Source organism: Solea senegalensis, linkage group LG15 (assembly GCF_019176455.1).
Source record: "Solea senegalensis isolate Sse05_10M linkage group LG15, IFAPA_SoseM_1, whole genome shotgun sequence".
NCBI classification, from domain to species: Eukaryota; Metazoa; Chordata; class Actinopteri; order Pleuronectiformes; family Soleidae; genus Solea; species Solea senegalensis.
In genome coordinates this window covers 2,535,993-2,550,824 of record NC_058035.1, presented here as the reverse complement: position 1 = coordinate 2,550,824, position 14,832 = coordinate 2,535,993, and the positions used below count along the sequence as shown (strand labels likewise).

The window sequence follows — 14,832 nt, the reverse complement described above, 5'->3', positions numbered from 1 at the left end:
AGGATTGAGTATGGTTTCTTTGGAAGAATAGCTGAGACAACCTGTGTGTGTGTGTGAGAGTGGGTGGTTTAAAGTTCACCAGGTAAATAGAAGTCTATAAATAACCTACTGTGCAGGAAATGGTCAATATTAGGTTAAAGGGTTAGGTAACATTTCCCATTCCTTAAATTGATGCAACAGGGAAAGAAGATGGAAGTTTCCAAAAAAAGAAAATAGCATGACGTTCACATGTAATTGGCTAACTGAATTTATCTGCAGCTCTTCATCTGTATAACAAAGTTTGTCACAGTAATGCTGCTTTAGCCTTGGAATGGAGTTGCACGCCCAGTTGAGGTAGACCGATTAATCAGTTTGACCCAAATAAATTCCAAAAAGAATTGTGTCTTTCCAATGTATTTAATAGTTTCTTCATACTCTATTTTTGTTTAAAATACTGTATGCATAATTGCACTGCAATGCTGAGTTTAAAGTGGTGTTCAATAACTGGTTACTGTAGTGAAAAACCTTTTATTTTTGTGGTTGTTTACTTGTGTGTGGGGGGAAATGATACAGTGAAATATCACGATATTTTGCGTGCTGATACTATATCGGTTTTGAGACACCCCTAATGTAGAGAAATGTGAAAGACTGTCAGTATCATATCTCTACATAGCTTGTGGCAGATAATCCTGAGCAGCAGATAAACAGCAGGACTGACGGACTTGTTAGGATCAATTTCTTATTGTTAGGGAAAGGGTCCTTCATGTCGATGATTACAGTGATTTGTGGCGCCAGTGGTTTCTCCTGTTCCCTCACATAGAGAACAGCAGGTTAGCTCGAGTTCACGTATAATAACTAACAACAAAGAGATGCAAGTGAGCCGGCAGCAACCCATGTCATCTTTAATACACACACATGAAGGAGGAGGAAAAATGTTTGTTTCTCTGGTGCTTGAACCAATCCTTCCTCCCAGTTCACAAGAGAATTGCTTTTGCATGTTCATATTAGCTTTTTATTACCCTTTAAATATTTGTGGCCACTTGTTCAGCCTGGCTAGCGTCTGTCACTGTGGCCCATGAGGCCCGAACACCGGATAAACACTAGACTTTCATCTCCGAGCAGACAGCTCTCTAATCTCACCCTGCCTCGAATTTATTGCCACTCATAACCAATGAATATAGATGGAAAAGGGGGCAGTGATGTGGCATTCTCTCCTCGCCCGTGAAGAATATGCACAAGACCTATTATTTATGGCGCCTGTTGAAAGGGCGAAGAGATAGAGACGAGGGTTATTGATGTCAATGTTCTGAGGAATACGCAGCAGTCAGACACAATCTATACAAATGCACGGTACAAAGTATGTGGGGTTTAAAAATGTGAAGCCAGGGAGTCTGCTGTGGCACTGTTGGTTTTTCCTATGACAATGACTTAATTGTTTTTATTTTTAGTGTGGAACCCCCATGGAGGCACAGTCGTCTTGTGTATTCTGTAAAAACACCATCCAATCATAGGGGTACCCCTCTTTGTGCATTTATCGCACATGCTCAGAAGATGTCAGAAGAACGTCAGAGCTTATGCTAGCATGGTAAACTAGTTTACGGCAGAAAAGGTGCCAACGACAGGTGTTGGTCCCAAACGAAAGATGTTTTTTTTTGGAAAAGCTACTACCAAGACAAAGACTGCTGCAGAGTGAACATCAGTGGTGACAACTGAAGGCGCAGAAAGGACTGCGTTATGATGCCATGGTGGATCTGTTTCTACTGGAGCCATAGAACAGTAGAGTAGATCATCATGTTGTCAATTGTCAATTTGTTGCCTGTTCCTTTGCTTTGGAGGTGTAACTTCGGAGGGAATTCTGAAGAAAGATGTTTGGACAGATTGTATCCAGTGGAGGTGATAGTCTTGTGGTACTTGAAATGCTGTTCTACCACATATACCAGGGTGAGAGGCTTAATAATTATACTCAATTGATCTCTTGTGCCATCTTCATCTAATTTCACTATACTAGTATGTGAAGTACAGTATATGTGAGGAAGAGGAGGATGATGAGAGAGCAGAGTATCTTATTGTTAATAAATCTGCCTCCTCTGAAAAGTCTGTATCTGACTGTGCTATTTACACCACTGTGTTTTAATGTTGGCTATAATGGTGTTACTTGAAGAGATCTAAGACAACAAGGGACGCTCTTTTTTTTTTTGGTTTGGGTTTCTCCCTCTCTGAGGGTCGCCACAGTAGATGATCCACAACCCACTCATTTATTGAGACTAGCACTAGGAGAACCCTGGCTGTAGACCGTTGTGTCATTTGCTCGGCAATATATACACTAATATAGCATTTCCTTGCATAATTATCACGTTTCCTTGTTCCAGTTGTTCATTTGATCATTTTAGTTTTATCAACATGGGTTTGACTGTGGAGGGGAGGGGATACAGAGCATTTATGAGGGCAGAACTTATGTATGAATAACTTGTCCTGAAATAAGATGACCTTGTTTCAAAGACCAGCGACCCCAAACGTGGAGCCGTGGAGTGAAGGAAACAGCAGCACCTGTTGGCACATATGCAAGCAAATACATGTGCACAGAGTAGAAAAGTGTATATAATGGATTCCACAATGAAACCTGAGTGTTTAAAATAGTCACATGTATCATACCAGTGTACGGTGTGTAGTCCATAGTGACAGTGAGATACAAGGGGAGACTCTACAGGGTACACTCCAACACAAATGTAGGAGGTGAGACTCATATATAATGTATGCATGGAGCACTTTAGCAGCTGTTAGCTATTCCTGCATACAAATGAAGACGCACACAGGCAAATTTTAATTAAAGTCTGTTTTGGTGCTGAATGTTAAATAACAGTTTCTGTCTCATTTCAAAATGGTCAGATAATTGTTTTCAAATAACAGTTCTGAATTAAAAAAATCAAGTGCCTGTTTCCAACACTGGTAATCTATTGGAAATATTTCAATAAAGTCGATGTATTATGTCACGATACTGTGTTCCGATGCATCCAAAGTGCTATATAATCATAGTTATGAGTGCTCATTTATTCTGTTTTGTTAAAACAAATTTAAGTCGTTGTGATGACAACAACAAAGACGAAATATGAACATGCTCAATGTGCATGTACACTATTTATTAACATTCATGAATATTCATAATTATTTATTAACACACACATATTAAAGCGTATTTAAAGGGTTGTGCAGCAATTCTACATCTTTGCTGTTCGCTCGCTATGTTTGCAAAGATCAGATTATATTAAAAAACTATTCTCAAATTAGCAACTTCATAGTATTGACAACTGAGTTTACTCTCATATTCTGTTATCATTATTCTCTGTATATAATCTATAATCCTCTTTATTGTCTATAATCTGTTGTGTATTTTTATTTGATTTTACTCTTATTTCTATTTTTTTCTTTATATGCTTTCAGGGATTTTATTTTCGTATATACACAAGATTATTATTAATATTTTACATTATCATATATAAACATAAACATGCTTATACAGCATTATATATTACAATGTATACATGTATTATATAATAACAAGACTCATTTTTATTATATTTAAAATAATAAGACATTACAAAATATAAAAGTAAGTTTTTGTTTGATAGTTTTGCAGCCTAAATGGCACAACAAACCCTCGAGCTCTGTTGGGTTTGGGGTTTTTTTTTTTTGCTGAAATGCTGACATAAAGCCACTGGACGTGTGTTTCATTCAGCTGTTTCTCTCACAGCTTTGCTGGATTTGTCCACAGGCACATTTTGACTGACCTTTCTGTAGCAAACAGAGAAGCCAAAGCAGACGCTTCACCCATCTCTACCCAATTCCCACACGGAGGACACAAAGTGTCGTGAAACACCAAGGGGAACACCCCAAGAAGAAGGAATGAGAAAAAAGCTAATTTATATTTCACACATCTATTTTTAAGAGGCAAAAGAAAACACACAGCATGTTTTTACACCATTGTACATGAAGATATAAAGAAGATACGGAATTCTGTATTATATTAAAGACTGATACTGGAATTTGTGTCGTTCTCAGTCTTCCACCCAAATAAATCAAGTTATAAGTGCAGATTAAGTGTGGACCAAAGTGTGTCAGATAATCTATCCTGAAAACATGAAACTATTTCACAGAAAATGTTAAAATCAAGCACCTAATATAATATTTCCCATGGTTTAAAGCTAAAGTCAAGTAGTGTTTCTCTGGAAGAGCGGGTTATAAATATTCAGTGACCAATTGACCATATCAAACAAGGATCTGGAAAGCAGCTGACAAAGAATAACAACGACAGTACCAGGTGACAACCCAGTGATTTCTCGGGGGTCAGTCAGTCAGTTGTTTGTGTTTGTCATTCTGCTTTGTCATCATCAGCTCGGCTTTTCTAATCTCTGCCACAAAGGCAACAATGGACTCTGGAAAACCCCAGGCTTGTAGCGCATGCGGCCACAGCCCGGGCAGTTTTTAGGGGCTTTTTCGCTGCTCGTCAGTGCTTTGCATCGTTTAGTCGAGCATGAGACAGCCAAGGGTGAGCACCCGAGTTTTCACACAATAAAGGAGACCAAGCACTCCAGGAACATCATCATCGCCATGTTCAAGACCAGCTACCTGCGCGAAGTGCGCAAGGAGAAGTACGAGCGCTCGGATGTGTTCGACGAGGAGGCCCGAGGTCCTGAACCATCGGCCACTCCGGGCTGGGAGAGTCTCCAGGAGCTCAACAGCCGCTTCACTCGCTACATCAACAGAGCGAGAGTCCTGGAGCAACGCAACGCCGTGCTACGCAAGCAGCTGGAGACGCTGCAGCGCATGGAAGAGGTCGGCGGCCCAGAGGCGGCCCTCACTGAGCAAATCGAATTCAACAGGCAGCGAATCAGAGAGCTGACGTCCGATTACGCCAAGCTGGAGCGAGAGCTGAGGGACGCCTGCCGCCAGCTGGACGAGTTCACCAACAAGTAAGAGTGGATAACGGTGCCAGTCGAACCTTAAACTGTGAAAAACATGCTTTTGGAATTGGGAAATGAATCAAAACTGATGGTGAAGTGTTTGGTTTGTTCTGCCATACTATGTTACTGGTGCTATGCATACAATTTTATTTAATAGAATTAAAAGTCCCATTATACGCATATAGAGTATTAATGCCACAAAGTAAAAAAAAAAAATTGATTGAATTCTGAGATTAAAGTCAGAATTCTAAGAAAAAGTCAGAATTCTGAGATTAGAAATCTGATGTTAGAATTCTGAGATTAAAGGTGACATTGAATGCTTGTATCGCACATATATGTTAGTTATGGAGGTCTACTTACATATATGAACTTGTTTTCATGGTTAAAAACCTCCTAATCGCTGCAAACGAGCCGATCTCCTCACTGACGCTCTCGTCAGCCGCGCTGTTTCAGACCAAAACCACACCCCCAGAACGTGGACTGTGTTGTGATTGGCCAGGTACCTAGAAGTGACGTAATAGATAGGCCAGCTCTCAGATACACAGCTCCCACTCTGGCACGGTGGATGCTCTGCATCTCAGCAGCTACAACGAGAGTAGTTCTTCTTCTTCTGCGCTTGAATGTACGCAACCGGATGTAGCAGCAGGAGGCGCTACAGTGGTGAGAGGAGTGGTGAGGTATACTGATGACGACATCAACATACGGAAGTGCCGATCCGCTTCACAGAGCCCAGGAAAACAATACAACCCTATTTTCTCAGCAGTGGCTGAACTGTTTGTTCTGAAACTTTAGGGTTTCATAAACGAGGTAATGACGCAGATACACACACAAACGCAGCGTTAATTGGAGCTTCCGGTCTATGTGGGCTTTAAAATGAGAATTCTGACTATAATCTCAGGTTCTGTTTAATTTTTTTCTTTCTAATTTTTCCGTACCATTAGACCTGGAAAAAATGTAATTACATTAACTAGATATTGACAATTATCTTGATGGAATGCTAGTAAATTATTAATGTCATTATGAATTACTACAAACTGGCTCCAGTAACTACACAGTTATACCTTATTTTACTGTGATTTAGCAGCATTTTCTATTCATAATGTGACTCTGTGGTAGTTATGTAATACAGTCATGCAAACCATCATCTGTTTCACTGTGAGTCTCAACAATAGGTTTAAAGACAAGGCCAAAGGTCATTGTTCTCATAATGAGAACAATGACCCACTGTTTTTGTTTGTTTCTGTGAGCTTCTGTGGCGGTTGTTGTTCTCATCAACATGTTTCATGTTCCAGATACAGAAATGAATGTGATTATCAAGAACAGTTACGTGGAACACTGGAACATTTGAACAAGGTACGGATTATCTCATAGTTCATCTCATCCAATCTAAAATCATTTTATCGTAATTTTCATTATCTTGTCTCATCTCATATCATTTTTTCTTATCTTATCTCATCTTCTCATTTTATTTTATCTCATTTAATCTCACCTAATCTTATTTTTATCTCATCTTATCTCATTTTTATCTCATATCATATTATCCCATTTTATTCTCATTCTCATCATAGCTCACCTCATCCAATCTATGCTCATTTTATTTTATCTCATGCCATTTAATCTCATCTAATCTCATTTTATCTCATCTCATATCAACCCATTTCACCATCCAATTTAAACTAATCTTTTCTTATTTTATCGTATTTCATCTAATCTCGTTTTTTATCTCATCTCATCTGATTTTATGAAATCTAATTTAATTTATCATGTCTAATCTCACATTATGTTATTGCATCGTGACTCAGCTCATTCAATTTAACGTTATCTTATCCTAACTTTTTCATTATCTTGTCTCATCTAATCTCATATTATGCCATTTTATCTCCGTTTATCTCATCTCATCTCAGGAGGCAGACAGCGCTCTGCTGAATAACCTGGAGAACCAGATTGAGTTGCAGTTCCTGCAGGATGACGTCAGCTCCACCAGAGAGAGACACAAGAAGGTCAATGCCCTTAATGTGAAATGATTGAAATGAACTAATCTAATTATGGTGCACAGTCACGACTCAGATATAGATATAATTGGGTAAATAAGAATAGACAGTGGACGAGATAAGTGTCGAAACTGGATAAATAATAGAAGTCAGGTAAATAAAAACACAGTCACAGAAGTAATAGAAGAACATAAACAGATTAATGCTGAAGGATATTTTGTTACATACACAACAATTCGTCTTCTGTGACGCGAGTGAGACAAGTATCCCGGAGAAACTGTACCGGTGCTTTTCACCAACTCTGACGTGTGACATGAACATTAATGACTCCAAGGTGCAAGAACAACAAAAAACACAGACATAAGAGAAAACCAAAAAATGCAACAGGCGTAATGTTCGCAGACATTTTTCAGCCTCAGTGCATGCTTTTCATGACGAATGAATCTGTGATGCTGTAACGTTGAGATAGCCTATCAAAGGGCGCCGCTGCTGCTGCTGCTGCTGCTGCTGCTGCTGCTGCTGCTGCTGCTGCTGCTGCTGCTGTTGCTGCTGCTGCTGTTGCAGTATGATGAGGGGGAAAGAAAAGCGAGTGGTCTCACATGAATATTGTGTCCCCGTTCTCTGGAGATTGAAAATATCTCTCTGCAAAGCACTCTTTATTACAGAGTATAAGGCGGCGCTCACAGGAAAACATTCCTACCAAAAAAATAGCTTTAAAGAAATGTCCAGCGTCTTTTATTGTTACACATCAGATAAATGAAAGCCCTTCATCCTCCTGCAAGACGTGTCTTGCAGGAGGATGTGAGAGATTTGATTTCCTTTTTTATAATGTAAACCAAAGAAAAGTTGCTTTTCTGTTGTTGTTGTTTTTGGTCAGTTTCTCACTTGTGTTTCTTCTTATTCATTTTTAATATATTTAATTTTTTCGAGAAAACTGACCCTTCATCTCTTGTGTACATTATTATATATTATATATAATTATTATATATTATTATATAATATTTTTTCAATTATTTTTTAACTGCTCGCTATAGAGATTGATTTCTTTGGATTCCGCCTCTGTGGTGTTGTTGTTTCTTTTTAAATGTCTCTGTTATGTCAGCACTTTAACTCTTATCTTTGTGTACAAAGATAAAAACTATACTGTAGTCATACATGTGTCTTTGTATCTGATCTCAGAACCTCGCAGAGATCCAGACCTACATCAACATTTTGCAGCAAATCAACCAGACACTTCCTCTTGGTCCCAATGTGTCAGTGGGCATCAGCGAGGTGAGGTCATTAAAGCTGTCGCTGCCTCTGTGTGTGTGTAAACTTGTATTTATTACCTTTTTAGGAGACCAAAACCTGGTCCTAATGAGGCAGAACCTCATTGCTGAGGAACAAATCAAGTTGAAGGCTAAGATTTGAATTGGGGTTATGGTTGAGGTTAGAGTTAGGCTTTGTTTAGGCTGTCCAAATAATGGAAGTCCTTAAAAGAGTAGCTGTGCAAACGTGTGTGTGTGTGTGTGTGTGTGACAGTTGTCCCCACCCCCCCGGGGCAAGAAGATGGTTGCTGCATGTATGTGTCAGCTCTGGCTACGTGTCAGAGGTTGATGAGGTTACCAAGTCTCTTGATTTCCACTTGGATCTCTGTGCCTCTCTGCATCACACAGACAGTACATGTGGACAGACGACATGACTGCACAACACAAGTCGTAGCATGTCATCCTTTTCCCCAAAACAGACGGCTTTCACACACAGAAAACAACTATCTTATCACTTCCTGCTACTTTTACTCTCAATAGCATTTCTGTCTTATTAGTTTCATAGTAAATCAGTCGTATGCACTCTTTCGGTTTTTATCCGTGTTTGCACAAAAAACAACGCGTAGAGCGTCGTTATCGACTGGTAATGCTAACATGGACTAGCTTTTGATAGCCAACTCTCTCTGAGAACTTTCTGAGTTTTTTGCAGGGATTATATTCTCAGGTTTGGGTTTCACGTACCACGTAAAAAACTCTTTACATGCCCAGTGTTCCTTTCAGACTAAAAACCTCCTTATTGATCCTTAGTGAACTTTTGTGCACAGTCTTTATACAAACATACACATAGGTAGAATGTTCACGTTTCTCTGAATAAACCCTTCTAAATGTTAAACACAATAATCTCTGCATGATCTCACTGTCGTGTGTTTGGTGTTGAAGGAGCAGCAGAAGCTGTTGGCTCAGAGGAAGGTGCCCGAGCTGCAGAAACAGCTGGAGGAGTACAAGAGCGCCCTCTGCCAGCTGCAGGCTCAGAAGCACCGCCTACAGACCGAGGTAGGGTTCTATCATGGTTGCTATGACAACAGGAAGTTTCACAGTGTATCCATGTGAATGACCCTGTCGATGGTCAATATGTAAAACTAACACATCGTTGTTTACTAATCAGTGAGTTATTTTTATTTTTTATTAAATAATTTATTTAATGAAATGTCAGAAAAAATAGAATATGGAAAGGTGACATCATCGTTATAATCAATTAGGATTTTTGTAAACCACAGATATTGTTCATGTTTTCAGTGTTAGATAAAGATTATTTATGGTTTTTTTTCCCCTTTAATAGTTCACATAGATTTTTAATGCATACAGTAATGAATGAATTATAAATATACCATAATGTACTAAAATACGCCTATGACACCACTAGATGTCAGCCATGACCACTTTATGACAGAGCAGCCGTCAGTTCAGCCATAATCAGATTTAATATCTGATCATAAAATTATTCAATATCATTATATACTTTAAAATGTTACATACAGAGTAAAGATACTGCATTACTTCCCCATCAATGTACAGTGCATATATTCATTCAAACACAAAGTGTTTTTACTGGATTATTTTGTAACAAATTACTGTAAATCGACAGCTGTTAACTGTGACTTAACATTTATGCCACATATAAGAGTGATTTAGCAGCATTTACCTATATAAATACAGTATTCTACTGTAACTCCACTGTATTTTCTTGTCCACCAAACTAAATTATACATTTACCTATAGTTGCCACACCTGTAGTATTGTCGTGATCTATGATTTCATGACAGTTAAAGCCTGTGAAATGATAATAATGGTGTAGTTAATTGTGACATTTAAAGTTAAATCCTAATTATTAAGAGTGTCCTTACGTGTCCTTACATTATAGAGGTTGTTAGACATTGTTTCATATGAAGAAAGTAGGTTTCTTTTAAGGCAAATACTATACAGATGTGTATTTGTTCATTAACACTTGCTCAGCTGAGAAAATCCATGACTTTGTAATTATTATTATCCTCCCTGCATCTCTCGTTGCAGACCTCCATGTTGGAGCAAACCATCAAAAGCATGCAGGAGCGATACGACCACGAGATCCAGACGTACAACGAGCAAATCGAGTCCCTGCGCAAGGAGATCGAGGAAGCCGAGAAGTCGCTGGAGAAGTTCACCTGCGAATGTCGCCACCTGGCCACGTACCAGGTGAACCTGGAGAACGAGCTGGAGAGATACAAGAGGATCATCGAGAACGAGGACAACAGGTACGTCATGGTGTACAAAAATGGAGGACCCAAATGCAGGCTGCAACAAATGCAACAAAAGGCAAAAACAATTCAAACGAGGAGGAAATCCCAAAGAATAATATCCTAAACACTGGGAGCAGAGACACGGGGAACAAGAACAGGAACTAAAGCGCAATCCAACAATAAAGTAGCAGAATGAAACTGAACTAAAGTGACAAAAACACTGTGGAGGCAGAACTAATCAGCCACAGGTGAATCACATTAGGGTGAGGCAGACAATCAAGAGGGAAGAGAGGACACGAAATCAAACTTACCGAGATACAGACAAGTAAAAACTACTAAAGAAAAAGAAACAAGGAACAGAAACATCAAAACAATCCTAGATTAAAGAAAACAGAACAACAAAAGGGGTCATATCACTTATGTCCAAATTTCCAATTTCCAATTCTCATAATGCTCTCATAATTTTTAATTAATTACAGACTGTTTTGACATCACACGTTTGATAAATTCCCCTCCAAAAATTGAAGATGAAATCACAACTCTAAATGCTGCTACCAGTGAAGCTATTTCTTGTATTTTTTGTTATTTAGTTTAACAACTGGATGTAAATAATGTCGTAATACCTCAGTCAATGTAGTGTGCAGAAGCAGCCAGCAGGGGGCACTGTGTTAAAGCAACTGTTTCCATCCACAACACAGAGAATCATTTTCCTTTTTTCTTCATATCAGATTTGACTTTTCTTTGTGTTTTCCAGATTTGTCGTTTGTCTCCTTGTCTAACAAATCTGAATAATCTGAGCAGATTTTCCCTGCATAGCAAAAGCTGCTTGGCACATAAAGAATGCACTGGTGACATTTCACTACTCTCATTCCTGCAGGTTGAATTCAGCGATAATTGGCACTCCCATTACCCTGTTCACCACTAATTACCGCTACACTCACACACCCGCGGCATCGAGCAGGGGGAGAGGTAAGAGAATATCGTGAGTGTGTCACAGCTGGTTTCTATTGAGAGTAACTACTGAGAGCAAAGACAATCAGCCGCTATTGTCAGAGACACAGAAAGTGTCTCCTCGAGTCTTGCAAAGTTAATGAAGCTCCACATGATTCAAAGTGTCTTTGTTTTTGTTTCCTGTGAACAAAGCTTTATTTTTTTCCTTAAATTGTTAAAGCTCTAGTGTGAAACCTTTAGTGAATATGTTGTTGATGATGATATTGAAAAGAAACAATGGAACATCATTTGTATGACGTGTACCACCATCTGATATTGGGCTCCGTGAAGCAATACTACCAGACCTGACTGAGGGAGCATATAGCTGTGTTTCCACCAAGTGGAACGGTTTGGTTTGGTACAGAGTTACATGGTACATGGGTTAGGGTTAGGGTTAACCCTAGGGTTCCGTTAGGAATAGTACCAAAATTACCAGCCCCAACAGTTACATTCTTTGGTACGGGGGGGTACCTAAGTAAAATGGTACAGTATGCTCAGGTAGATTGGCTCAACCCACGACAATCGGCTTATTGGGCGACAGAAAAATGTCACTCTCTTGCGAGCTGATATTGGGCTCCGTGAAGCAATACTACCAGACCTGACTGAGTGCGCATATAGCTCTGTTTCCACCAAGTGGAACGGTTTGGTTTGGTACAGAACGATACATGGGTTAGGGTTAGGGTTAACCCTGGGGTTCCATAGTACCAAAATAACCAGCCCCAACAGTTAAATTCTTTGGTACGGGGAGTACCAAAGTAAAATGGTACGGTACGGTCAGGTAGATTGGAGGTAGACTGGCTTAGATCGGCTTATTGGGTGACAGAAAAATGTCACTCTCTTGGGATCGGTGTAAATATTCCATGGAAGTCAAAGCAAACGGCCCAAGTTTATCCTCTTATTCTCATACAAAGCTTGATGTCTTGTTACGTAGCCATCGGGCACTGTTCTCAGTCGAAACCCAAGCCTGACCCAGGGCTATACCTTACCAAACCATACTATACTGTACCAAAACGGACCATACCATGATGAAAACACAGCATAATTGTGTATACAGCAGCAGCGTAGTGGCATGGACAAGACGGGTTTATCCTGTCAAATGTGACACTTGTCCTTGACTCTCCTTTGAGTTTTCAGTCAAACTCTAACCTGTTTGCCGTTGTCCCACTTTTCTAGTGCAACGTTGCCGTTGCCTCCGTCTGTTACTCCCTGTGCGGAACGTGGGAACCACTATATTAGGCCTAATAAGCATTGTGTGAACTTATTTGACAGTAGTAACAGACGTGTTACCATCCATCCATCTTCTACCACTTTATCCTCCACATGAGGATCGCAGGGGGCATTAGTGCCGATCCCAGCTGGCAAAAGGAGGGGTACACCATGGACAGTTCACCAGTCCATCACAGGATCACATATCAGTCCACTCTCACACTCACACCTACGGTCAATTTAGAGTGTCCAATTTGCCTGATCCCCAAATCTTTTTGGACTGTGGGAGAAAACCAAAGAACCGAGAGAACCCACGCACACACGGGGAGAACATGCAACATGTGTTTACAAACATTCAAACTTAACACACTACAGCTTTAACCGTTGGCCTCATTTGTGTTTAGATTTCACCCAGGCTATCCATGACATCACCAGCATCAAGCCTCGCCAGAAGATCCAGGCCAAGAAGGTCCTAAAGAAGAAAGAGCTGAATCCAAAGGATGTGATTGACAGTGGCGGAAGGAGTGAAGGAGCTTCTGGAGACGCTCCAGAAGAGGAAGGGAAGGGAATCCTGACTGAGGAGAAGGTGAAGACACAGGAGCAGGGGCCCGTGTTTGCTGGAGTGTCTCCACAGGACGTCCCAGATGGGGCTCAGATCAGCAAAGCCTTTGACACTCTTTGTAACATTGTCAGAGACAGAATGAGGATGTACAAGAAGCCCGAGCCGATCGCCGACTTCTACACCAAAGGTCGTTATGTCCTTGTTACCGGTGACGGCAGCTACCCAGATCCATGCTTCTACACATCCACACCATCCGCCGGTCACGTCTACGTCACCATCAGAGATGGAATGATGTCTCCTGATGACATTTTCGGACGCAGCACGCCCTCTCCTCCACCTCCTCAGCCCATGGTGGACCCAAGGCCTCTGAGTCCAACCTTCCCCAAAGATTCTGGAGGGAAGGAGGACAATCATGGTGGAAGAGGTAAAGACAATGGAGGTAAAGCAAAGCACAAGAGCGGAGAGCCTCGCTCTCATTCTGAAGATCCAAACCCAATCCCTCCACCCTCTGGCCCAAGCTCTGGCTCTAAGAGGGTTGATGATGGCCCGAGTGGGCCCACACCAGGGCCAGAACCTCACAGTTCCAGCACCAGCCCCAGCCCCAGTTCCAGCTCCGGTTCCAGCTCTAGCACCAGCTCTAGCACCAGCTCTAGCACTAGCTCTAGCACCAGCTCTAGCACCAACACCAGTTCCAGCAGCTTCTCCACACTTCCACTGAGCTATGAGAAGGTAGAAGTGGTGGAGTCAGTGGAGAAGTACTCCAAGGGACGCAAGATGAAAGGTTATGAGGAGACGTCCATGGTGGTGGAGACCACGATCGAGAAGTCCAGCAAGAAAAAACACTGAAACCCCATCACCAAACGTGAAGACTCCACCAACGTAGTCCAACCATCTGATGATCTAATGATCTGATCAGACGACAAACGTTCCAGAAACTGCTCTTAAAAGACCAGTGTTTTGGTCTCACAGGAAGACCAGCCACACTTTTATACCTTCTACACATTCCTCCTCTGGTGTTCAGTGCTTTTCCATTTGCTAGCACTCTCTGGTTTGCGTCCACAATCTGTTTTGCTGCTGTTGTTGTTCAACCGAACACCCACGATTAAGCTTTGAGTCCTTTACTGTATGAAAACTTGGAACAATAAAAAAAATGGAAGCCACATGCCACCAAAAAAACACTTATAAGGAAAACAGATAAAAAAAAATGGAATTGAAGTTGTGCCACCCTTCTGAACTGCCAATAATTCCAACTTTCCCCTTCTTTGATTTGGTTTGATTGGACACCACTGCCTGCCCTCAGCACACGTTTGCTGTGTAATCATTTGCTTTGACATTTTGAACAATAAAAGAAAGATTCAAACATCAAAATAAGTGGTCTAGCTCTGTTTCAGTCTGACTCTGGGTACCAGGCACGTCGCACACTTACTCGAAAGGGTCTTCACTCTTTGCTTTTAAAAATGCGCCTGTAGTTTTCACGTTTGACTCTTTTCCATTTTCTGATACTGCAGCATCCACAGGTAACTCTTTCATTTTTCATGTGACCTTGAGTCATTCACTGCATGCTTTCGCATTTGGTACGATCCAACCTGTCTGCAGAGAGGATGCGAGGACAGTGAGGGCAGA

At 40.8% G+C, this 14,832-nt stretch overlaps 1 protein-coding gene across 1 annotated transcript; it reads left to right on the top strand.

The window, feature by feature from the left end:
• Positions 1–4,467: 4,467 nt before the first annotated feature.
• LOC122781803 (filensin) lies at positions 4,468–14,577 on the top strand. The gene is made up of 8 exons (XM_044045825.1): positions 4,468–4,946; positions 6,230–6,290; positions 6,842–6,937; positions 8,108–8,200; positions 9,115–9,228; positions 10,246–10,466; positions 11,329–11,420; positions 13,052–14,577. Exons 1-8 carry the CDS (start codon positions 4,585–4,587, stop codon positions 14,053–14,055), a joined length of 2,043 nt encoding a protein of 680 aa, XP_043901760.1. The 5' UTR covers positions 4,468–4,584; the 3' UTR covers positions 14,056–14,577.
• The last annotated feature ends 255 nt before the right edge of the window (positions 14,578–14,832 follow it).

Coding starts and splice junctions, on each gene's coding strand:
- LOC122781803 (XM_044045825.1), top strand. CDS start 4,585: ATGTTCAAGACCAGCTACCTGCGCGAAGTGCGCAAGGAGAAGTACGAG. Junction 4,947..6,229: donor CTGGACGAGTTCACCAACAA/GTAAGAGTGGAT, acceptor TTCATGTTCCAG/ATACAGAAATGAATGTGATT. Junction 9,229..10,245: donor AGCACCGCCTACAGACCGAG/GTAGGGTTCTAT, acceptor CTCTCGTTGCAG/ACCTCCATGTTGGAGCAAAC.